The sequence below is a fragment of the Spinacia oleracea genome, chromosome 3 (genome assembly GCF_020520425.1).
Source record: "Spinacia oleracea cultivar Varoflay chromosome 3, BTI_SOV_V1, whole genome shotgun sequence".
NCBI classification, from domain to species: domain Eukaryota; kingdom Viridiplantae; phylum Streptophyta; class Magnoliopsida; order Caryophyllales; family Amaranthaceae; genus Spinacia; species Spinacia oleracea.
The window spans coordinates 7,831,986-7,853,862 of record NC_079489.1 but is presented as its reverse complement, the minus strand read 5'-3'; the positions used below and the strand labels follow the sequence as shown (position 1 = coordinate 7,853,862).

General features: G+C 36.7%; 6 protein-coding genes across 6 annotated transcripts; 4 read left to right on the top strand and 2 right to left on the bottom strand.

The window, feature by feature from the left end:
• The first annotated feature begins 2,651 nt into the window (after window positions 1–2,651).
• On the top strand, window positions 2,652–5,673 carry LOC110797794 (40S ribosomal protein S5). The gene is made up of 4 exons (XM_022002920.2): window positions 2,652–2,839; window positions 4,362–4,633; window positions 4,849–5,052; window positions 5,420–5,673. The coding sequence occupies exons 1-4, from the start codon at window positions 2,744–2,746 to the stop codon at window positions 5,472–5,474; spliced, it is 627 nt and encodes a 208-aa protein (XP_021858612.1). The 5' UTR covers window positions 2,652–2,743; the 3' UTR covers window positions 5,475–5,673.
• A 199-nt stretch (window positions 5,674–5,872) lies between these two features.
• On the bottom strand, window positions 5,873–8,946 carry LOC110797788 (probable L-type lectin-domain containing receptor kinase S.7). The gene is made up of 2 exons (XM_022002907.2): window positions 8,251–8,946; window positions 5,873–7,653 (listed from the first exon to the last, which is right to left on the bottom strand). Exons 1-2 carry the CDS (start codon window positions 8,678–8,680, stop codon window positions 5,999–6,001), a joined length of 2,085 nt encoding a protein of 694 aa, XP_021858599.2. The 5' UTR covers window positions 8,681–8,946; the 3' UTR covers window positions 5,873–5,998.
• Window positions 8,947–10,826: 1,880 nt separating this feature from the next.
• Window positions 10,827–12,473, top strand: LOC110797115 (uncharacterized). The gene has a single exon (XM_022002211.2). It carries the CDS (start codon window positions 10,827–10,829, stop codon window positions 12,471–12,473), a length of 1,647 nt encoding a protein of 548 aa, XP_021857903.2.
• Window positions 12,474–14,944: 2,471 nt separating this feature from the next.
• Window positions 14,945–16,580, bottom strand: LOC130469452 (uncharacterized). Its single transcript, XM_056838776.1, has 2 exons — window positions 15,956–16,580; window positions 14,945–15,106 (listed from the first exon to the last, which is right to left on the bottom strand). Exons 1-2 carry the CDS (start codon window positions 16,259–16,261, stop codon window positions 14,945–14,947), a joined length of 468 nt encoding a protein of 155 aa, XP_056694754.1. The 5' UTR covers window positions 16,262–16,580.
• A 377-nt stretch (window positions 16,581–16,957) lies between these two features.
• Window positions 16,958–19,212, top strand: LOC130470652 (F-box/kelch-repeat protein At3g23880-like). The gene has a single exon (XM_056841162.1). The coding sequence runs from the start codon at window positions 17,431–17,433 to the stop codon at window positions 18,736–18,738; it is 1,308 nt and encodes a 435-aa protein (XP_056697140.1). The 5' UTR covers window positions 16,958–17,430; the 3' UTR covers window positions 18,739–19,212.
• Window positions 19,213–20,040: 828 nt separating this feature from the next.
• LOC130469450 (F-box protein At3g07870-like) lies at window positions 20,041–21,354 on the top strand. Its single transcript, XM_056838775.1, has one exon. It carries the CDS (start codon window positions 20,041–20,043, stop codon window positions 21,352–21,354), a length of 1,314 nt encoding a protein of 437 aa, XP_056694753.1.
• Window positions 21,355–21,877: the final 523 nt, after the last annotated feature.

Below are 21,877 nucleotides of genomic sequence, written 5' to 3'. Positions count from 1 at the left end.
TCGTGTGCCCCGCGCATAGTTTGTGCGGCTGTGGTTTGAATCCTGGAATTTTTATTTTTTGAAATTTATTACTCCGTATTTATTTTCGTTAATTCTATGGTGCTATGGTAATGGTGATTGTGGGTTTGAGAAATATGTACTTTTATGGTGATGATACTTTAATTTCGTATCATTGTCACCATCACAACTAATTTCGTTAATGTTTGAGAAATGTGTACTGTGATATAATGAAGGGGAATGTCGAGAACATAGAGAGAAGGGAGAACAAAGGAAAGCCGGAAAGTGTAGGACTGCCGGAAAGTGTGGGGTTGTCGGAGTGTTGTCGGATAGTTTGGGAGGGCTGAGAAGTGCGACGAGGGTGATGGGGGAGGGGAGGGTGCGTTTGTTTTGAAAGGACGATAGACGATCACTAGACGAAGGGCGTCGACGACGAGTATGCACGCGAAATCCAACGGGCCCGTTGGGAGGGCGCTGGTTTTCGCGCCTGCGACGAAACTTGGGTAGGCGGCAAATTCAACGTGGGCGCTGTATTTCTAGCGAGCACGACAAAGGCTACAACAATTGAGGTCGACGAGCCAGCAGGCCTGCTGGGAGGGCGCTGGTTTTTGCGCATTGGGAAACGAGATGGGTCAGCGTGCCCGCTTGCTGGGAGTTGGCTTTCGCGAGTGGTAGGAGAGTTGGGCCAATGTTCCCTCAATTTCAAGGCATTTGTCGCTAGGGGTGAAAGTACGGTTTTCGGTTTGGATTACGGCCCAAACCGAATCCAAACCGAACTAATTCGGTTTTCATTTTTTGAAACCAATCCAAACCAAATAACATTTTAATCCAAACCAAACCAAATCGGATTTTTTATTTTCAATCCAATCCAAACCATAAAACCTTTTCATGGGCCTTTCACTTGGGCCTATTTTTGGGCCTTTATTATACCTACTTTTAGCCAATTTTCTGACCCTTTTTATACTTTTTAGACAAGTTCGCTTTATTCGGTTTTAGTTCGGTTTATTCGGTTTCGGACTTTTTAGTCCAATCCAAACCATAAAACCAATTTTTTTAAAATCTCAGTCCAAACCAAACCGAATAGAAAAAAACCAAACCGAATTTCTTATTCGGTTTGGTTCGATTCCGTTTTCGGTTTTTTTCTACCAAACTTTCACCCCTATTTGTCGCTGCATTCCCATGGCTCGTCGCCACAAATCATTCCCGAAATTTTCATCCAATAATCATTCACATCGCCTCTAGACACTCCAAAACCCTCTAAATGACCGTAAAATCACCTGAAATATTAAAGAAAACACAAACAGGGCGTAATAGAGTATGACAACGACAACTTATGAAAACGAGGCCCTAAATGCAACTAAAATGAGAGGAATGCCTAAAAATGCAACCTAAGTGCGCATAAAATACCCTATACAAATGTGATTCATCAATGTTTAATTTATTTTTATTTTAATAAAGAGTAAAACAGACAATCACTATGCCGCCTCAGACGTTCACTTATGTAATAGAGATATTAAAGTAGAGTTTTTTTTGGAGGGTATTTTCCCTCCTAAATCTACTTTTTATTTTATCTTGGAAATAGTAAAATGATTTTACATTTTCCTAAAAACTTAATATAGAGTATTAGTTATTTTTTAAATTTTGTTTAAAATTCTCCTTTTACTACGGCCTCAATAAATAAATACACCAGGTTGTACTTTAAAAGGAATTATTTTTCACCTCATTAATACTATTTTTGCGAAAACATATATATTACACGTCTTACAAAGTATTTTCTAATATGGATTTTTGTAAGAAAATACTTCGTATAAGCAATTGATGACCAATTTGTGTTGATTAATTTTAAAAGTTTAATTCATGTGTGAATTTAAAAATCAAGCACAAGTCAGGGTATTAACTAGTGGAGTACGTTATTGGAATGTGGAGTATTGGAGTTGGAGCATTGGAGGTAATTACACCTGGCAAAGAGTGGTTTGGATCGGTTTTGGATCAGATGAACTCGTTTCCGGTCATTTTGGGTCGCTCCTACTTCGAGTCGAGTACATGTTTGGGCCGGGTTCATTTGGGTATAGGGTATAAAGTTGTTTGTGCATGGTCGGGGCGACTTTGATCCGGGTCAACATTTCTGGTCAATTTCGGTGCGGATCATATTGAGTCCGTTTATATCGGATGGGTTTTTCCTGGGTTAGATATTTATTTTGGGTTGGATTAGGTCATGTATCTCATGATACAATAAACTAGCCAATATTTAGATCCGGATGATTCAGGGTCAATTCAGTTCAATTATTTTAAGATTATGGTCGATTCGGTTCGGTTCGGTTACTTGGTTTGGGTTAATACAACTTTCGCTCATAACGGGTCAATTCGTGTCTGTTGGATTTTGATTCAGATCGTTTCGGGTTTGGGCTTAATTTCAAATCGTCATTCCGGGAAATTTGGGTATCGGTTCAGATAATCGGATCCGGGTCAATAGGTCTAGAGGTAATCAACTTTCGGATTATCCAGCCCGTCATCAGCTCCATTACAAAACCGAATGGATAAATTATTGAAACAAGTGGGCTTTTGTAACCCAAAACTGACTGGCCCATATTCATGCAATCCGCACAAGGGCAAAATTTCTAGCACATCACATATATATTCAGTGACCTCCAAAACTTGGAAAACTAGGGTTTTTGTGAGCTTTTAGTTCTCTGCAGCCTCAACTTTCATTCTCTCTCCTTCATTCCTCTTAACTCAAACTCTAACCATGGCAGCGGCGGATGTGGCACTCCCAGTCGAGACTCCCGATCCGTTGGTGAATGATGTCAAGCTCTTTGGCCGATGGACCTTCGACGACGTCACCGTGCGTATTCTCCTCTTCCTTTTCCTTAATCTTATTTTCTTAATTTTAATCCTCACTCTTCTCTGAAATTCGGTTTAAGGTGTGATCTTTGATGTTTTTAAGCATGTGATTTCGTCAATTTCTGCTAATTTATAAATTCTTATGTGGTAATATTAGGGTATTACTAAATGCAGAAAATAATTTCTTTATGCAAAACTTAAAATGACAAAATTACCCAAAATATAAATTACAATTTCCATCCCAACCGATTGCTTTTACCAGACATAGATCAGAGATACGGTGTGAAAGGTAGAGCCAAAGATCAGTTTTACAATGGCTACCCTAAATTGGTAGCCATTGAAATCTTTTGATCATGGCCGTCCATATTTAGTACAAAACCAGGACCATTGATAGAACTAATACAAAATAATATTTTTTTAAAAAAATCCCTGGCAAGAGTATAGGACCAATGGAAAATTTTCTCAAGTTTCTTAGAAACTGTCCGATAATGAACGCTTCATGATTGTCCACAATAATGATCAATTCTCAACTTTTTTAACTTTATCAACATTATTGCCTAACAATATAAAATCGTATAGTCATCAATTTGTATAATATCACAAAACAGTTCGTTATGATAAATTTTTAAATTTTTTGGGTGAATTGAAGCACATATTAGATGATTTGGGTGGAAGAAAGATGATAATATCTGAATTTTTAATTTTATTGTTTGTTTTACAGAGTATATGCTTTTGAATATTTGATAAATCGATTTTTTTTTCTTATTTTTCTTCTGGCCTGGTAATAATTAAATCAAAAAAATTATCTGGTCAAATAAAACAAACCGATAAGATTGCTCCATGAAATTGAGAGGTTGAGATTGATTGTAACTATAATGGCTACCATTTTTTAATAGCCATTGAAAAACCTTCCAATATTACTTGTGTTTTAGCTAATTCAGAAAAAAAGTTTTAATCGGTTGAGAGATGATGCCAGCTAGTTTTATCATCTGATAATTTGTTTGGGATATTTTAAGAGTTTGTTTTTTTTTTCTAGTATTTTTTATTATGAATATTGAAAAACTATTGAATATTGGTTGTTTTTGCTTGTAGTTTGGTGATTTGAGATGGAAAATATAATATTTAAGCATTATTTCACTAGGGAAATGTGTATTTGATCTCTGTTTTGTTGTTATTTTGTTAGTATAGTGATATTGTGTAATATTTCATCAAATTCATTGTCCGGTAATTGTTGTGTGAATAATTCATTGTGTCGGTCTATTACTAGTTTTGATTACACTGTCACTCAGTGGAGGTTGCTGTAAATGTTAACGGTTATCCAGATAATTTTAGTTGGTGCATAAAGGACTAGAATTAGATAGCAGCTTCATGATTGAGTTGTAAATGCGGATACTGTTGGAGAGTGTTACTCTTTTGTGGCTAGATCAGATGGATATATGGTTAGGTGGAGTTAGTTTGTTATTCACATTGTTATTTCCGGTCACTAGAATGTGTGTTAAGAATGATCTTGGTTTGATATTTAGGTTAATGACATGGCTTTGGCTGATTACATTGGAGTGAGTGCTGTTAAGCACGCCACATACGTGCCTCACACTGCTGGAAGATATCAAATGAAGCGTTTCAGGAAGGCTCAATGCCCTATTGTTGAGAGGTTGACCAACTCTCTCATGATGCACGGACGCAACAATGGAAAGAAGCTTATGGCTGTTCGCATTGTGAAGCATGCCATGGAAATTATCCACCTTTTGACTGACTTGAACCCCATTCAAGTCGTTGTTGATGCGATCATCAACAGGTACCCGAACCCTTACTCTCTGGTGTTTTTTAAGGTTTTTCTTTTGTTGCTTTGCACCAAATTTATCGTGTTTGCTTGTGTAGAATGATTAAAGCAATGATAGGGTATTGGTTCACATGTTTCCCATAAAAATGCATTTTGCAACATATTGCTTTCATTGTGTTTCAAACTTGATTATACCCTTCTTGTTTTTTAAACCATATCGTGTTATGCAGTGGACCAAGAGAAGATGCTACCAGAATTGGGTCTGCTGGTGTTGTGAGGCGTCAAGCTGTTGATATCTCGCCTCTCAGGCGTGTTAATCAGGCAATCTATCTTCTTACAACCGGAGCTCGTGAGAGTGCTTTCAGGAACATTAAGACCATTGCCGAGTGCCTTGCTGATGAACTTATCAATGCTGCCAAGGGTTCATCCAACAGGTAATTCACTCTTCTTGTAACCACCACTTAGTAGTTGTTACTTGATTTCATGTGTAGCTTATCTTCTTGATTTAAATTTTAAAATAATACTATTAAGAAGTTAAGAACCAACAATATACATTTAGTGATGTATATGGTAGCTATTAAATTTTTGATATGCTTAAGATTTGGTTGTTAAAAACGTAAAATGTGCACGGGTGGTACATATTTTGGTCATGGTTTGAAGATCTTTAATTGTCGCAGAGATAACTGTGGATATGATTCTTGAATGGACGTACGCTGTTTGAAAGATGGCCAAGAGCCACACTGTGGTCATCAAATGCTTCTGTTACTGAGTATTTTTTTATTTTTTATTTTTGATCTGCAGTTATGCTATCAAGAAGAAAGATGAGATTGAAAGAGTTGCCAAGGCCAATCGTTAAGTTTGGGATTATGTTGAGCTTAGGTTTTTTGTCTCTTGTTTCTTGTATTTTGGATTATATGGATTTTCTGCAAGAATCAAAGTTGTACTAGAGCATCGTTCAGCAAAGTGCGCCTTTTTTGTTTAGGTTTATATACATTTCTTTGGAACTCAATGAATCTTCAGATGAGTTTTAATTACATGCTCTCCGTTCCTCTTGATTGAAATATTTCAAGTACTTCGGAATTGAAATGTTTATTTGCTGCTGCAATCCAGTAATTCAGTATTGTGAACCTTTCTGGATGTGCTTTAAGTTTTCATGTGTGTATACTAATCAGCTGGTCAATACTCAGTAGTTTGTCAATTAAAGAGAAGTTTTGTGATTTGTCCAAGCATTTTTTATAATTACGGAATCTGAAATTTGAATAATGTAGACATACTTACAGCAGGTATTTACAACCAAATAGTACTGTTTTTGTAATGCAAAAAAATTGCTGCTCTAATTTATGTTTACACAATTCTTTCGTATGCTGGTGTCCTCGATCTTTAGCCGAAGGGAGCACAAGCGTAGCCTCCGCAAAGATGAGGGCCGCTGTTGTACGGAAACAACACAATAGGCCGATTTGGAGGTAGCTGCGGTAAGAGGCTGACCGTGGTCAAGAACGTTACTATTTCATCCGTTTTCGGCCTTCCATTATTCTCAGGCAAGGTACAAAGCAACGCTATGTCAACAACCCGGACGGCTTGATCGGTATTAATCCCGGAACCCATCCTTCTATCAACCATCTTAATTTTCTCATCTCTCTCATGCATTATCCACGCATAATCCACCAAGTCCATTTCATCCATGTCTATTTCACTCTGACTAGAACCCGACTTTCTAGAATCTGTCTCAGCCACCCATCTCTTCCTCCCGGCCACCACTTCAAGCACGAAAATGCCGAAGTTAAACACATCGACACTTTTACTGGATACCGGGTCAATCCCAATCGGGTCACCCAACCCGAAATCGCCAAGCAAGGCTTTAAAGCTCACGTCGAGGAAAACACTGCTTACTTGAACGTTGTTATGAGCTAGTTGATGTGAATGAAGGTAACTTAATCCATTAGCAACGTTTTTTACCACCTTAAAACGCCGACTCCAAGGTAAAACGCCGACTCCAAACAGCCACTTATCGACACAACCGTTAAACATGTACTCGTAAACCACCATGTATTCCCTTGTATCGTAACACCAACCTCGGATAGGCACCAAACTCTGGTGTTTGACCCGACTCAAAACCCCAACCCGTTTCAGGAACTTCCTTCTGTCCATGGATAACGAGCCCAAGAATTGAACCGAGAACCGTTTGACTGCAACGTGGCACCGGTTAGGCAATGTACCCCTGTACAATGCCCCAGTTGAATCACTCCCTAAAACCTCCCAGTCTGTAAACCCTCTAGTGGCTAATGACAGTTCTGCCCCTGTAAACCGCCGTGGCTTGTTCGGCGGTGTTGGCCGGGGCTTCTTTTCCGACAATACCAAGAATGCTGACCCGCTATCAGATTTTGGACTCATTCCGTTGCAGTAAAAGTTTATGAGAATCAAAGAACAGAGCACCACAACACAAATGAAGATCAAAAAATTAGTAGATGGCCTTTTTTCTTTGATGGGCACGCCGTTGTACCCATTAACCCGATTTATACCGACTAGGATCTTACTCGCACACGTCTCGCTTGTTGGGTATCGGAGGATTGCAGGGGTTTTGAAGGTAAAGTTCCAGGACAAAATGTTGTGTATTTGTGTCCTGTTTCCTGTTGAAGCAGAGAATCCCACAAACATATATTCATTAAGAAATGTTGTAAGATCAATGTCATCAGAAAACACTAAACTTAAGGGAGTATTTGGATTTGATCCGACCCAGATTTCCATCCTTTTTGTGTACCCGTCATAGGTGATCCGTGCCAAATGGGTTGACCCGTCTTCAAAGGATAAGCCATAATCTGAAGCATTAATGGTTGTTTTTGATACAATGCTGCCTAAGTTGATGCCAATGTGGTTGTCATTTGGGTCACCAAACTCTGGGTTTTGACGAGTGTCAAACTCAACCGCCATGAACTTGTAGTCGTCGTTGCAAGCATCGTTGAGCATTCCGAGCCAAGGACCAGGTCGGCCTACTGTGAACTCGTCTGGGGCTATTAGAAAGGTCAGTCCACTTCCTCCTGCATATACATTTTTTTTTGTTCTTAGTAGTTAGTAAAACATAATGCCACATTTAACTACCAAGTCTATAATCTAAAGGTCTTGGCCTAGTAGTTAAGATTTAGGGTCCGTGTACAATAGGTTTCAGGTTCTAATGCTCCTGCCCCAATTTGTAATTTGTATTGCCATTCGAACTTTTGAGTTTGAAATCTAAATAGAGAGAAAAAGTTCATGGTACATAGTATTGATTTAGCCCAAAAGATGGAAAGATTATCAACATGTTCAAAATTTAAAAAATGAGACAAGTGCTACCTAATTCTCTAATCAACCCTATGAATTGCTAGCTGAAATGGTAAATTATAATATGAAAATAGTAAATTTTAGTCTAGTTTAGCAAATTAGATAGCGAATTATGAATCCGTACCCAATCTCATATTAGCTAATCAGATAACAATGAATGAGACTTCGGGATATGCTCGGACTTTTTTTTTGTTTCTTTTACCATGTTATAACTTCTAAACTATTTCAATACCAAAAACATCATTACAAAAATGTGTTCTTAACTTTTAGAAAGCTTCAAATTATTAGAAAGAATATTGGATATAAATTCTTCTTACCTCCATGAGATTCCCCTGGAATATTATTACTATCATTGTACGAGGGCGAAGTATGGTTATTGAGTTGGAAGGCAAATGAAGTGTCAAATGAAGCCGGTGTTTGGCTAGTAGGATCAAACACCCGAATTGGCGAAGAGTAGATAGCACGGCCTGCTTGATGCCTAAGGTCATCCGATTCTGAAATATCCGGAATCTGAATGCTTCGTCTGTCACTCGAAAACTTAGCACTTCCTAGGAGCTTAACATCATGTTCTATCTTTGGGTTAATAGATGTACTAAATTCTGAGAAAGAAAGGGATTTAGTCATGATAATTGAATGACTATGTAACTTATAAGCACCATTTTCGCTCCCCAAAACCACGCGTAAAACCATAAGAAGGGCTAAGCAACCGAGAACTGTCCTCGAGGTAGTGGTATAACTACAACCCATAGCACGCGGTGGTGGTGGTGGTGGTGGAGGTGGTGGAGGTTGGAAGTTTGGTTATGTAAGTGTAATACTACTATACTAGTTGTATACGAGTGTGTTAGTGGACGTGGCAAGATAAAAAGCATTGGTGCAATAGAAGAAGATTATGTACGTAGGGTTAGATTTTTTTTGTCAATTTGTGTGTTAAAATAAGAAAAAGAAAGAGGGATAATAACAATGGGATGGGGCACCAACTGGTGAAAGGGAGGCTAGGATTTGTGTTTATCTTTTGGTCATTTTTCTAAGGACCCTCTTGTTTTGTTGGTATTATCTAATGTTAATGCATGCAATATCAATAATGGAATTGGATGTGGGGTATGAATATGAATAGGTTGGATAAATATCACATGGTTTCGTAAGTCATTTGAACAAATGTGCAAACTTCTCTCCCTAACATGAGGAAGTACAAATACATATCACATATGTATGGGTAAATACATATCAGAACAAAAGACAAAATAGGAAAAAGGACAAAAAAGAAATGAAATGGTACTTTTTTAAACACAAATGGTACTTTTTTTTTACAGAATGGTACTTTTTTTTACAGAATGATACTTTCTTTTTTGTCTTTTAGCTATTTGTCTTTTAGTTGATATGTGTGTTTCCACACATATCAGATATGCGAAAAAACAACCTCCCCTAACATAGTATTTGGAATAAATGTATAATGGTCTGTTAGAAGTAGGGGGGTGTTCATCGGTTCAAATCCGCACCAGACCAGATCAATCTAGACCGGACCGAAGATAGAAATTTTGATAATTCAAGATCCGAAAACCGGATCTATTATGCTTGGACCGAATTCGGACCGGATCGGAAAAATCGGTCCGAAATTCGGACCGGACCGGTTTGGACCTGTTGTAGACCAATTTCTATATATTTTTATTTTTTATAAAAATTATGGTAAAAAAGAAAAAATATATATAAAAAATCAAAGGTTTGAGGGGCTTTTTTAGAATCTAAAATAAAATATATTGCAATATATTAATATTTAAACATGTTAAATGAGAGAATTAATTTAAATAGTTTATATTACATTTTATTAAGGAAAAATCGGTTCGGTCCAAAAACGGGTTTTGGACCGGACCGGACCAGACCGGACCGGACCGAAGACCGGAAATTGATATTTCTCGACCCGGAGACCGGACCAATTACCTTTGGTCTGGTCTGGGTCGGTCCGATCTGGACCAATTTTTGCACACCGCTAGTTAGAATTATTATGTAGGATGCATTCCATCTAGATCTTATCGGATGAAACCCGAATTTACTAAACTTATCTGAATTTGTTGGTAGTAGTTCCTCAACATTTGTTTTGGCTCGTAATTAATGAGGTTGGAGAGGGGGCATGCTGTGATGTGTGAGCAAACACATCACAGGGGTATTTTCGTAAATTTACACCAACATCAAACAAATTAGGAATATGACAAGATGAATAGGACAACCGGAAAATGACAAAATTAATAAATAAAAAAGAAGAAAATGATAGAAAAAGAGGAGAGAGAAAGTGACATGGAGTACCATTTCTCTTTTACAATGTACCATTCTTTAAAAAACAAGTACTCCCTCCATTTCTAAATGTTGTATCCATTTGGAATCTTGGGGGGTTTTTAAGAAAAATAGAATCTTGGTTTGTATAGGTATAAGTGTAATGATTGGGTGTAAGAGAAATGATTGTGTGTAAGAATGTGTAAGAGATTCTTTTTTAAAGATTAAAGTAAGGAGAGAGAAAATATTAAAGAATTATGGGAAAGGGGATATTTTCATTTAATTAATCAAAAATCAGAAAAAATCTGATTGAAGTGGGGACCAAAGTACATGAGGTGGATTTATTTCATCCAATGAGATTACAGCAACAGAAAAAAACGGAGGGAAGACTTCCCAAATTGGGAAAGTCCACTTCCCTTTTTACACTTCCCTCCAAAAACAGAAATTTAGCAAAAAGTTTTCCCTCCAAACTTTTTCCCTCCAAACTTTCTACATTTACCACCCTTTATAAATAGGGGACAATTTCTACCCAAAAACCCTCATAAATTCCAACTGTTTTAATATCAGTTACAACAACAAAAAACCAAAGGCAATAAATGCACTACAACTAATCAGCAAGGGGACATTAATGGCTTCAGATCAAGAGGAGGACGAGTTCCTCGGTTTTTCCGATGATGAAGGAGACGGCACGAACTCTGATTCAGATTATGATGATGATGAGGCAACCCAAAATGCTGTAAGTGAAGTAAATGCTCATCAAATAGGGGACTTTGAGCAAAATCAACAATTGCCAGATCTGAATGAAGTGGGACAAGAATATGCACAAGAATGTGAAGTGGGACCACAGCATACATCAGGTATATCAGATAACCACTCAGTTCCATTTTTGTTTGATTTGAACATTTCAACACAACAAGAGTTCCCACCATCTCCAATTCATCAAACAGAAACAGAGCAAAATCATCATAAGCCTAGAACCCCAAGGATTAACAACGAATTAAGGTTGGAAATCTTGTTGTTCCTTCTCTTAAGAAAAGAAAAGCATTCAGATGAACTCATTCATGGGACAAATAGGCAGGCTGTTATAAAGTTTGGTTACACAAGGAAGACAATTAGACTAATATGGCAGAGAGCATTGGCACATAAGGCAGCCATGGATTCGTATTTCTATGATAGCAAATATCACAACTGTGGGAGGAAGAGAATTCAAGTAACATATGAGTCTATAGCCTCCATAGCCATGGGGGATAGAACAACCATTATTGATCTAGCAAGGATGCTCAATTTGAGTCCCACAACAGTTTGGAGAATGGTGAAAAGAAAACAGATAAAACCACATTCAAGTCCATTGAATCCTGGCATTTCAGAAGAATGCAAGATGGCAAGGATGAAGTGGGTACTTGGTCTCTTAATGGACTACTCAATACCAAATGATCCCACATATTACAACATGTATGATTTCATTCACATCGATGAGAAATGGTTCTATCTTACACAAAAAAGTCAAAGAGTTTATTTAGCAAACAATGAACCATTTCCACACAGGAAGGGAAAATCAAGAACTAAGATTCCAAAGTTCATGTTTATGGCAGCAGTAGCAAGGCCAAGGTGGGGACAAGATGGGCAGTGTGAGTGGGATGGGAAACTTGGTATATTTCCATTCACAGATGCAGTGGCAGCAAAGAGAACATCCAAAAATAGAGTCAAGGGGACAATTGAGACTAAACCAATCAAGTCAGTTAATCAGATTGCAACTAGGGCCATGCTAATCAACTACCTAATCCCAGCAATTAAAGAGAAATGGCCACCACATGAGGGGGAAAGGGTGATATACATCATTCAAGACAATGCAAAGGCACACATTTTGCAAAATGATCAAGAATGGCAGCAACATTACAAGCAAGATGGCTTCACATTGATATTGACTCAGCAGCCAGCAAACAGTCCAGATTGTAACATATTAGACTTGGGGTTCTTTAGGTCAATTCAATCACTAATGCACAAAAAGATGCCTAAAACAGTTGAAGATTTAAGTGGTGCTGTGACTGAGGCATATAATGAACTGCATGCAAAGACTCTATCTAATGTGTGGATGTCACTTCAATATGTTGGAAATGAAATTTTGAAACACAAGGGGGACAATGACTACCAACTCCCACACAACAAGAAAAAGATTTTAGAAGATGAGGGGAATCTGCCAGAACAAGTTAAGGCCCCAAGGTGGGCTGTGAATGAATGCAAACAACTTGTTGATGAATGGAGAGCAAATCAGTGAAGTATAGAGCAAGAACGAGAGATTACTTTTTGTGTTTTGGGAACATGTTTTAAAAGTTACAAGAGCAAACAAAATGTCACTTTTGTAAGCTTGAATGAAAGCATCACATGTATTTAAAACATTTTGGAAGCAACATATCAACTGGAAGAATGAATGAATCAATTTATTGTTGTTAATCTTTAGTTTTTGTTCATCATACTCACATATTTGTAGTTATTCATGTACATTGCATATTAACATATGATTTCAGGATTATTCAAAATCATAAGGGAACATGTACATTGCATATTAACATATGATTTCAGGATAAGTCAAAATCATAAGGCAACAATGCACAAGGCAACATGAACAAGACAGCATCAACAAGGCAACAATAACTAGGCAGCAATGCACAAGGCAACAATAACTAGGTTATCACAATCATAGTTTAGTTTTTGTTCATCATATTCACAATCATGTTTATTATTTGTAGTTGTAATTGAAACACAAAACACCAATTTAATGAGTCAGCCATTCCTTAAACCATTAAGGGGACAACTTTATGTTTTCAAGGCAACACATGAATTCATTTTCAAGTCAAGGCAAAGCATGGGGACATGTTGTTCTCAGTTTGTATGTGTTCATCATCATTGAATCCTAAACTTTAATATCCTCCTCCCAAATGGAGTGAATGACTAACACAAACAGAAATGGGAAAGGAAAGTCACTCCATTTGACAGAGGATACTAAAAGTGTAGGAAACTCAGGACATGCAAAATCACAACTCTAAACACATCGGCTTCAAAATGGAAAGAATGAATATCACATCATTTTCAGATGGAATTTATTCCCATTTTGAAACCGATGCGTCAAAAGATGTAATATTCGAGTTACTAAATCATTTCATCATTGAACAACTCAAAAAAACAAGGCATCTCAGAATGTCCCCAAGCATCCCTCACACAAACCCCATCCACCAACACTTAGCTCCTGAGAAGCATTATTCATGCTAATGGCGCATGAGTGTTAATGGAATATAGGGTTTGAGTGTCAGCAAATGAAGACTCATCATAGATGACTCAAAACAAATAACAAGGCAACAATGGACAAGGCACAACAATCTCAGTTAGGTTGATTTACAGCATATATGTAGTATGTTTCCAAATTTTAACAATGATCAAACTCACACATGGGACATTAGCAAACATTAGGGTTCCAATCTCAGAGTTGTTGAATAGCATCATTGATCTATTGTATCAATATTTTCTCAACTTTAACATCCTTTTGCCGAACGGAATGATTGATATTCACTACTGATCATGTGAAATGACAATCACTCCATTAGACAAAAGGAGTTAAAGGACAAGTATTGAAACATAAATCTCAGGATATCAACCTTTAACATCATTGATTATCATTAACACCACAATCAAACATGTTGTTTAAGTGTCATGGTGGTCCTTCCAAAGGGAATTGACAAATTGTGAACTATCGCATTGGATATTTAAAAATAAGTCAATCCCCTTTGAAGGACCACCTAACTAACAAAAGTGAAACATGCATGACATCAAAATTCATCTCAGATGTCCCCAAGCATCATTGAAACAAATTCAACCTACACACACTTAGCGCCTGAGAAGCATCATCACTGATACTAATGGCAGCACGAGTGAGTGTAGGTAACTTGAATTGTTTCTCAGCATATGAAAGACTCATCATCGATGTAACATACAAAGGCACTTTTGGGGACAACTAACCTCTAAGTAAACAAGACATGAATTGCCTCCCCGGTCTAATGCCAGTTTATATGTGACGGATTCAATTTCATTGATTCCTAAGACATTAAAACTGGCAAAAGATCGGAAAGCCAAAACAAATCATGTTAAATTTGGTCTCAGATGTCCCCAAGCTTCATTGAACCACACCATGTTCACAAACCATTAGCACACAAAAGCCTCATACAGCCTACGGCTGGATGCTAATGGCGCACTGTGGTTTATGAAACATGGATAGTTTCTCAGCACTGAAAGACTCATCATAGACCTCATTCAAACCCTAACATCACAGACCAAGCATTCAGGAAAGACAAACAATAAGAGGGGACTTTAATGAAACTGTTTTTTTCCAATCACATGTTAAAATTTTATTCATAAACCCATCCCATATGCTTTCACCCCTCTCAAGGCAACACTAATCAACCAGCAAACATATCACAGTTTCAACAGACAACATTATTAAATCAGCAAGCACACAAGGCAACATTCATCAATCAACAAGGCAACTTTCATCAATCAACAAGGCAACATGTTTCAAGCAACAAGGCAATAATATAGGACATGAATACACTCCAAACCCTATCACATCATCAACAAAACAACAACACCCCTTGCCAACAACAGATCACAGTTGTTGGCTACTCCACCTTATGTCTCCACAGCTAACCAGCAATCCAAATATAATTAAAAGAGGGTTTATAGAAGACACACTTATCTCTAAGCATCATCAACACCCTTAGGTGGCTTTTTTTTTATTTCATCTTCTTTCACGTTTGGGGACGAAACCGAACATTGCCCATCAGAAACCTCTGGACCAGCAGTTGTGTTCTCACACTCACCCACATAGTATAGGTCGAATGAATCAGAGTGATTGGGTTCCTTGCAATCAAGAGGGGACATAAAATATGTTTAATATATTTCACATCATCACAAACATTCATGGGATTTATTAATTAAACTAAACAAGATAATCATAAATAGATCAAGTCACAAGATCATTATACGAAGACCATCACACATGTCTGAACTGAACAACATCACCAAAGAACAACCACGGGATTCAACATGCAATTTAAAGAACATGCAACATGCAACTGAACTAGATCAACTTAACAAGATCAAAGAACAACATCATCAAAGTAATCATGGAATTGAACATCCAAATCAACCAAAACAGACCAACATTCATGGTATTCAACATGCAATTTAAAAAAACTCATAAAATTCGAGAAAAATCAAGGGATCTCTAACATGCAATTCATGAACTTCATCATTTAACCAAAAAAATCAAGGGATCTCTGACATGCAATTCGAAAATTTATCATTTAACAAAATAAATCAAGGGATCTCTGACATGCAATTAGAAAACTTCATCATTTAACAAAAATTATCAACGAATCTTTGACATGCAATTCGAAAACTTCATCATTTAACACAAAAATCAAACATTTTTGGGACATGCATGATGAAAAAAAATGAACCAATGTTAAATCTAAAAAAATTCACAAAAATCATCAACAAATGAAAAAAAATCATTAAAATTCACAAAAATTCACAAAAAATCACAAAAAATCAGAACATGCAGAGTAACCCTAATTTTATTAGAAAACCTACGTTTCAACCAAAAATCACAGATTTTCTCCAAGAAACACAAAAAATCCCAAAAACAGAGTAAACCCTAATTAACTCGAAAAATCAGGAAAAAAACCCAAAAATAAGGAAATATACCTCATCAGATTCGTCTCCTCCAAAGAATCTCAGATCTGCTGGTGTGGGGACTCGATCGTCGTATTTGGACTCCACCTCTTCACCAGGCTCCACTTCCATTTTCTCAAACCAAGCTTTGAGATAATTTCGGGTACTCGTGTTCTCCTTCTGGGCCAACCTCAAATTATTCAGATACTCGCCAGAATACGAGTGCTCGTTGTTGGGACAAATGCATTTCGAGCCCCAATCACAGTTTGAGTCAGGAATTCGTTGCCCAGAAGTACCAACCGAATAAGTCGAAAGATATTTGGAGGAAGAGGATCCCATTAAGAAATTAATAAAACCCTAATAAAACTCCGATTTTATCCCCAAAAAAATTTCACCAGAGAATCGATTACCAACCGGGATTTGGGACGACAAAGGGGACAAAACTAGAGGGGATCTCACCGGAATGTCGTTCCGGTTAAAGTTTGAGAACAATTTTGAGCGAAAAACCCAAAGATCTGAGAGATCTCACCAAAAAAAATGAAGAACAGGGGCGGAGAAGGTTAGGGTTTTTAGAGAAACAGAGAGATTTCTTGAGGAGAGAGAGGGAGTAATAATGGAGAGAGGGATCCGAAGAGAATGAGGAGAGAGAGGGTGAGAGGGACGGGTTATAAGGAGAGAGAGGTGAGAGTGACGTTAGGGTTTTATTAATTTAATAAGGGAGGTGGGTGGGTTAAATGAATAAAATATTGTGGGTGGGGAAAATTAGGTGGGAATATGGGTAGATTCTTTAGGTTTTTTGGTTATTAGATTGAAATATAAGGGTATTTTAGGAAAAAAAGTATGTCCAAAAATGGAAAGATTATAAGTGGATACAACATTATGAAACGACTAAAAAGGAAACGGATACAACAAAAAGAAACGGAGGGAGTACCATTTTCTTTTAATATGTACCATTCTTTAAAAAACAAGTACCATTTTTTAACAAAACACCATTTGTTTTTTTTACAAAATGCCATTCTTATTTAAAAAATACCATTTCATTTCATTTTTTGTACCATTACATCATTTGTTCGATCCATAATCGATCCAAAAAAATATGATAACAAGCAGTTTTGTCTTTTCTCTATTTTGTCTCTTTATTGGTGTTATATTTTTGGTGATACATCACAGCATGAGATTTTTACTTCCTCCGTAATTAATATGTCACGTCTTTTATTCCAATACGAATACTTGTCTTTTATTCCAATACGAATACTGATTACTTGTCTTTTACTCCTTATAATTAGATTTTTAGTTTATCTCGTGATAGATTTAACAGTCAATTTACAAAGTAGGTTCAGATAATAGGGTTTCCCCATAATAGAGTCCTGTGTTTGTAGGATATTTAACTTATTGGTTGATTTAGGGTTTTCAATTCACCAATATAATCTCCAAATCTCCATTAAAAAGTGATTGACATCATTCTATAAATTGCTACAACATTTATCATCTGTCTGTATCTATTTATCATGGCGGACAAATCTTCAAATCACGAAGGCGGTTTGTCATTGTCAAAGTACTGCAAGTTAGTCAGAGAAATTCTACAATTAAAGCCGAAACAAAAGAAGAATAGGGTAACGATCCTTCCATTAGAGCTCGAATCTAATATTCTTGAGAGAATATCGGTCGAACCCCTCCTCCGTTTCAAGTGCGTCTGTAAGCGTTGGCGTGATGAAATTAAGAGCCCCTCCTTCATAAAATCTCACACTAGCCAATTTCAAATTCATAATGCAAATTCCACCTCATTCATCCTCTTTTCATCACCTCACTTATATTCGACAAATTTTCACAAGAATTCTACCACTTTGAATCTCAAGAAGCTAGGTACTAATTTCGTTCCTATTGATTTTACTTGTGTTATCGGTTCTTGCAATGGCTTGCTTTGTTTCCGAAAAATAAATTGTGATTATCCAGGACCGATCTACAGTATAAGGTTAATGATATATAACCCTATAACCGGCACCACGTTTAACAACGCCATAGTACCACACTATGGCACTCACAGTTGGCGTTATATGGTTGGGTTCGGTTATGATCGCATGAGAGACGATTACAAAATATTTTATTCGTCTCCACTAAAAGACGGACATGTTGGTAAAGGGATACAACCCGCTATGTCTTGGGTGTATAGCTTAAAGAAAAAATCATGGAAAAGCATACAACCTCCTCCACATAGATATAACCTGAGTTTGAGAATGGTTACATCGAATAACGTTTTATATTGGATAGGTGTAAAACCTAATACATATGACAATTGTATATTTGGTTTTGACTTCGAAACTGAAGAGTACCATGAGGTAATACCACCGCCCGATTTCAATTTTCGTATGTCAGAGTTCGAGTTAGTTAGTTTAAGGGGTTGTTTGCATCTCGTAAGCTGTAGGTTGTATGATGGGTTTGCAAATGGGGCTGAGATTAGCATGAATATATGGGGTTTGAAGAATTATGGTTCAAATCGTACATGGGTTAAATTGATTCATCGTGTCTCACTCAAACAAGTGATACAAACTGAATTAGAAAATAAAAAGATTATTGGAAATCCACGGTCAAGAAGCATATATTTACACTACTCTCCATTACCGTTTGCTTATTCGGAGGATGAATCGGAAATCCTAATAGGTTTGGGTAAAACCATTAAGGCTTTTATTCGTTGTGATTTACGTAATGGGGAGTTAAAACGGGTCGACGTAAATGGTGCACCTAATGGTTGGAAATATGGGTATGAAGGGATATCATGGACTGCTTCCCTTGTTTCCATCTCAAGCTCCACTTCATAGTTTTTTTTTTTTTTTTGGTTCAGGATTCTTATGTAAATGCCTTATTTTATAACTCCGTAGTTATTGGAAGTTATATATGCAAGCAATTCAGATTTAAAGTTAGCCAATAATTCTTACTCTTTTTATATTAAGTGATATCAAAGTCTGAAAATATATTTATAATAATAGAGAATAGTATACAACTATATCAACTTACGAATTTACTGAACCCAGTCCAGAGTATGTAGAGTTTATCGCATAGATAAAAAATAATCAAAGTATTCCCTCCATCTCTGTAAGATTTGCGCTATTAAGGTATAATTTACTTTTTTAAGTTTAATTTGGGGAAGTTGATCCGAATGTAGCTTAGTTGGATATGAAAGTAAAATGATGGTCCCTATTCCCTCGTAGGCTCATACACATCTATGATGTGGGGAAAATTAAAAAAAAGAAAGAAATTAAGAGGGGGACCAAAAATAAAAAAAAATGGAATATAAGTGCATAGCCATACAATCTCACTGCCATGGAAGACTAAACAACTACTTCCTCCATTCTTTTTTAAATGACACAATTGTACTTTGGCACTATTCATATAATATACTTTGACCATCAATTGTGATTTATACTTAACAAAAAATATAGTCATGTGGGGTCTTGTTATAATCGTCTCATTCTATAGTTTTATAATATCAAACTTTTATAATTTTTGACCATTGATAATAAAAGGTATTAATGGTTGAAATATTGCATTGGCAAACGTGACAAAAAAATTGTGTCATTTAATAAAGAATGGAGGAAGTATTAACAAAGTTGCATAGGCTGATACTAGACCTATTCAACGGGATGTGGGCCCACTAATAGCCCGAATCCAACCAGTTTTAAACAAGGTTGAGCCCTTTCATTTTCCCCTAACTACGAAACATAATACGAGGTATTAACTAAAGCAAGAAACTAAACAAAGTGTCTTATATCTTATTAGTTGGTAGTAATCCCTCAGCATTTTTTTTGGCTCGTAATTAATTTGTCCGACTTTTACTGAACACTTGTCTTTCATTCCAATACGAATACTTGTTTTGTACTCCGTATAATTAGATTAAGTTTATCTCCTAACAAATCTAACATTCAATTTATAAAGTAGGTTTAGATAATAGGGTTTCGCATAATAGAGTCCTATGTTTTTAGGATATTTAATTTATCAATTGATTTACGGTTTTTGATTCATTATAACGATCGCCTATATAATATCCAAATCTCCATTAGAAAGTGATGGATATCATTCTAGTAATTGCTACAATATTTATCCTTTGTCTGTATTTATTCATCATGGCGGACAAATCTCCAGATCACGTAGGTTGTTTGTCAATGTACCGTACATTATTCAGAAAAGTTCTACCGTTGAATTCGAAACAGAAGAAAAATAGCGTAACCTCCTTTTGCACGGGCCGCCTTCCATTAGAGCTCGAATCTAATATTCTTGAGAGAATACCGGTTGAACCCCTTCTTTGTCTCAATTGCGTTTGTAAGCGTTGGCGTGATGAAATCAAAAGCCCCTACTTCATAAAATCTCACACTGGCCAATTTCAAATTCACAATGCAAATTCCACCTCATTCATCCTCTTTTCTCGATCTCACTTATATTCCACAAATTTTCACAATAATTCTACCACTTTGAAGCTTAAGAAGCTAGTTAGAAATTTTATTCCTTCTTATTTTACCATGGTTGGTTCTTGCAATGGCTTGCTTTGTTTCAAAAGAGTAGATCTTAACAATATAAGGTTATTGGTATGTAACCCTATAACCGGCACCACGTTAAACAACGTCATAGTACCAAACTGTGGCAATTACAGTTGGCATCATATGATTGGGTTTGGTTATAATTGCATGAGCGACGATTACAAAATATTTTATTCGTTTCCACTAGGAGACGGACATGTTGTTAGTGAAGGGATACAACCCGCTAAGTCATGGGTGTATAGCTTTAAGAAAAATTCATGGAAAAGGATACAACCTCCTCCACATAGTTATAACCTAAGTTTGAGAATGGTTACATCGAATAACGTTTTGTATTGGATAGGTGTAAAACCTAATACATATGACAATTGTATATTTGGTTTTGACCTCGAAACTGAAGAGTACCATGAGATAATTATGCCCGATTTTTGTCTGTCCCCTTACGAATTAGTTAATTTAAGGGGTTGTTTGCATTTCGTAAACTATAGGTTGAATTGTGTGTATGCATATGAGCCTGTGTTTAAGCTTCTTGAAATACAAGAGTATACCATGGATATATGGGTTTTGAAGAATTATGGTTCAAATCGTGAATGGGTTAAATTGATTGATCGTCTCTCACTCAAACAAGCGATAGAAACTGAATTGGAACACAATCGGAATCTTGAGAATCCACAGTCAAGAAGTGTGTATTCATACTGCCATCCATTACCGTACGCTTATTCAGAGGATGAATCGGAAATCCTAATAGGTTTGAGTAAACACATTAAGGCTTTCGTTTGCTGTGATTTACATAATGGGAAGTTAAAACGGGTCGACATAAATGGTGCACTTAATGATTGGAAATATGGGTATGAAGGGATGCCATGGACTGCTTCCCTTGTTTCCATCTCAAGCTCCACTTGTTAGTTCTTTTTGTTTGGTCCAGGATATATTCTTATGTAATTGCCTTATGTTATTACTCCGTAGTTACTGGTATTAATGCAAGCAATTCAGATTATTTAAAGTTAGACAATAATTAATTCTTACTCTTTTTATATCAATTGATATCAAAGTCTGAAAATATCTAAGGGGCATCTGTTGATATTATGGCCCCTGCCCCAACCCCAGTGTTGGTGGTGGTCCTCTGGGGATTCGCACCGGATTCAGCTACTCTCACTTCTCACCATTGTTGAAGAAACCTTCGAGAGAGAGAGTTGTTGTTCAGTTTGAGATAATCCTCGACAGTTTGTTCGAAGACAAGTCGATCACATTTAAATAGTTGTTTTAGGTAACCAATCGAGGCTGAAATTTAGATTCATATGATTAAAGTTAAGGTTTAATTGATTTATATTTACACTAATATAAACCTAGCGTGGACCGGAGCAATAGAATAATTTGGGTGGGCAACTTGTGTAACTGTCACGTAACCGTTATTTTATGATTTTAAATC

Coding starts and splice junctions, on each gene's coding strand:
- LOC110797794 (XM_022002920.2), top strand. CDS start 2,744: ATGGCAGCGGCGGATGTGGCACTCCCAGTCGAGACTCCCGATCCGTTG. Junction 4,634..4,848: donor GTTGATGCGATCATCAACAG/GTACCCGAACCC, acceptor CGTGTTATGCAG/TGGACCAAGAGAAGATGCTA. Junction 5,053..5,419: donor GCCAAGGGTTCATCCAACAG/GTAATTCACTCT, acceptor TTTGATCTGCAG/TTATGCTATCAAGAAGAAAG.
- LOC110797788 (XM_022002907.2), bottom strand. CDS start 8,680: ATGGGTTGTAGTTATACCACTACCTCGAGGACAGTTCTCGGTTGCTTA. Junction 7,654..8,250: donor TCCAGGGGAATCTCATGGAG/GTAAGAAGAATT, acceptor ATGTATATGCAG/GAGGAAGTGGACTGACCTTT.
- LOC110797115 (XM_022002211.2), top strand. CDS start 10,827: ATGGCTTCAGATCAAGAGGAGGACGAGTTCCTCGGTTTTTCCGATGAT.
- LOC130469452 (XM_056838776.1), bottom strand. CDS start 16,261: ATGGGATCCTCTTCCTCCAAATATCTTTCGACTTATTCGGTTGGTACT. Junction 15,107..15,955: donor GAGGAGACGAATCTGATGAG/GTATATTTCCTT, acceptor CTTGATTGCAAG/GAACCCAATCACTCTGATTC.
- LOC130470652 (XM_056841162.1), top strand. CDS start 17,431: ATGGCGGACAAATCTTCAAATCACGAAGGCGGTTTGTCATTGTCAAAG.
- LOC130469450 (XM_056838775.1), top strand. CDS start 20,041: ATGGCGGACAAATCTCCAGATCACGTAGGTTGTTTGTCAATGTACCGT.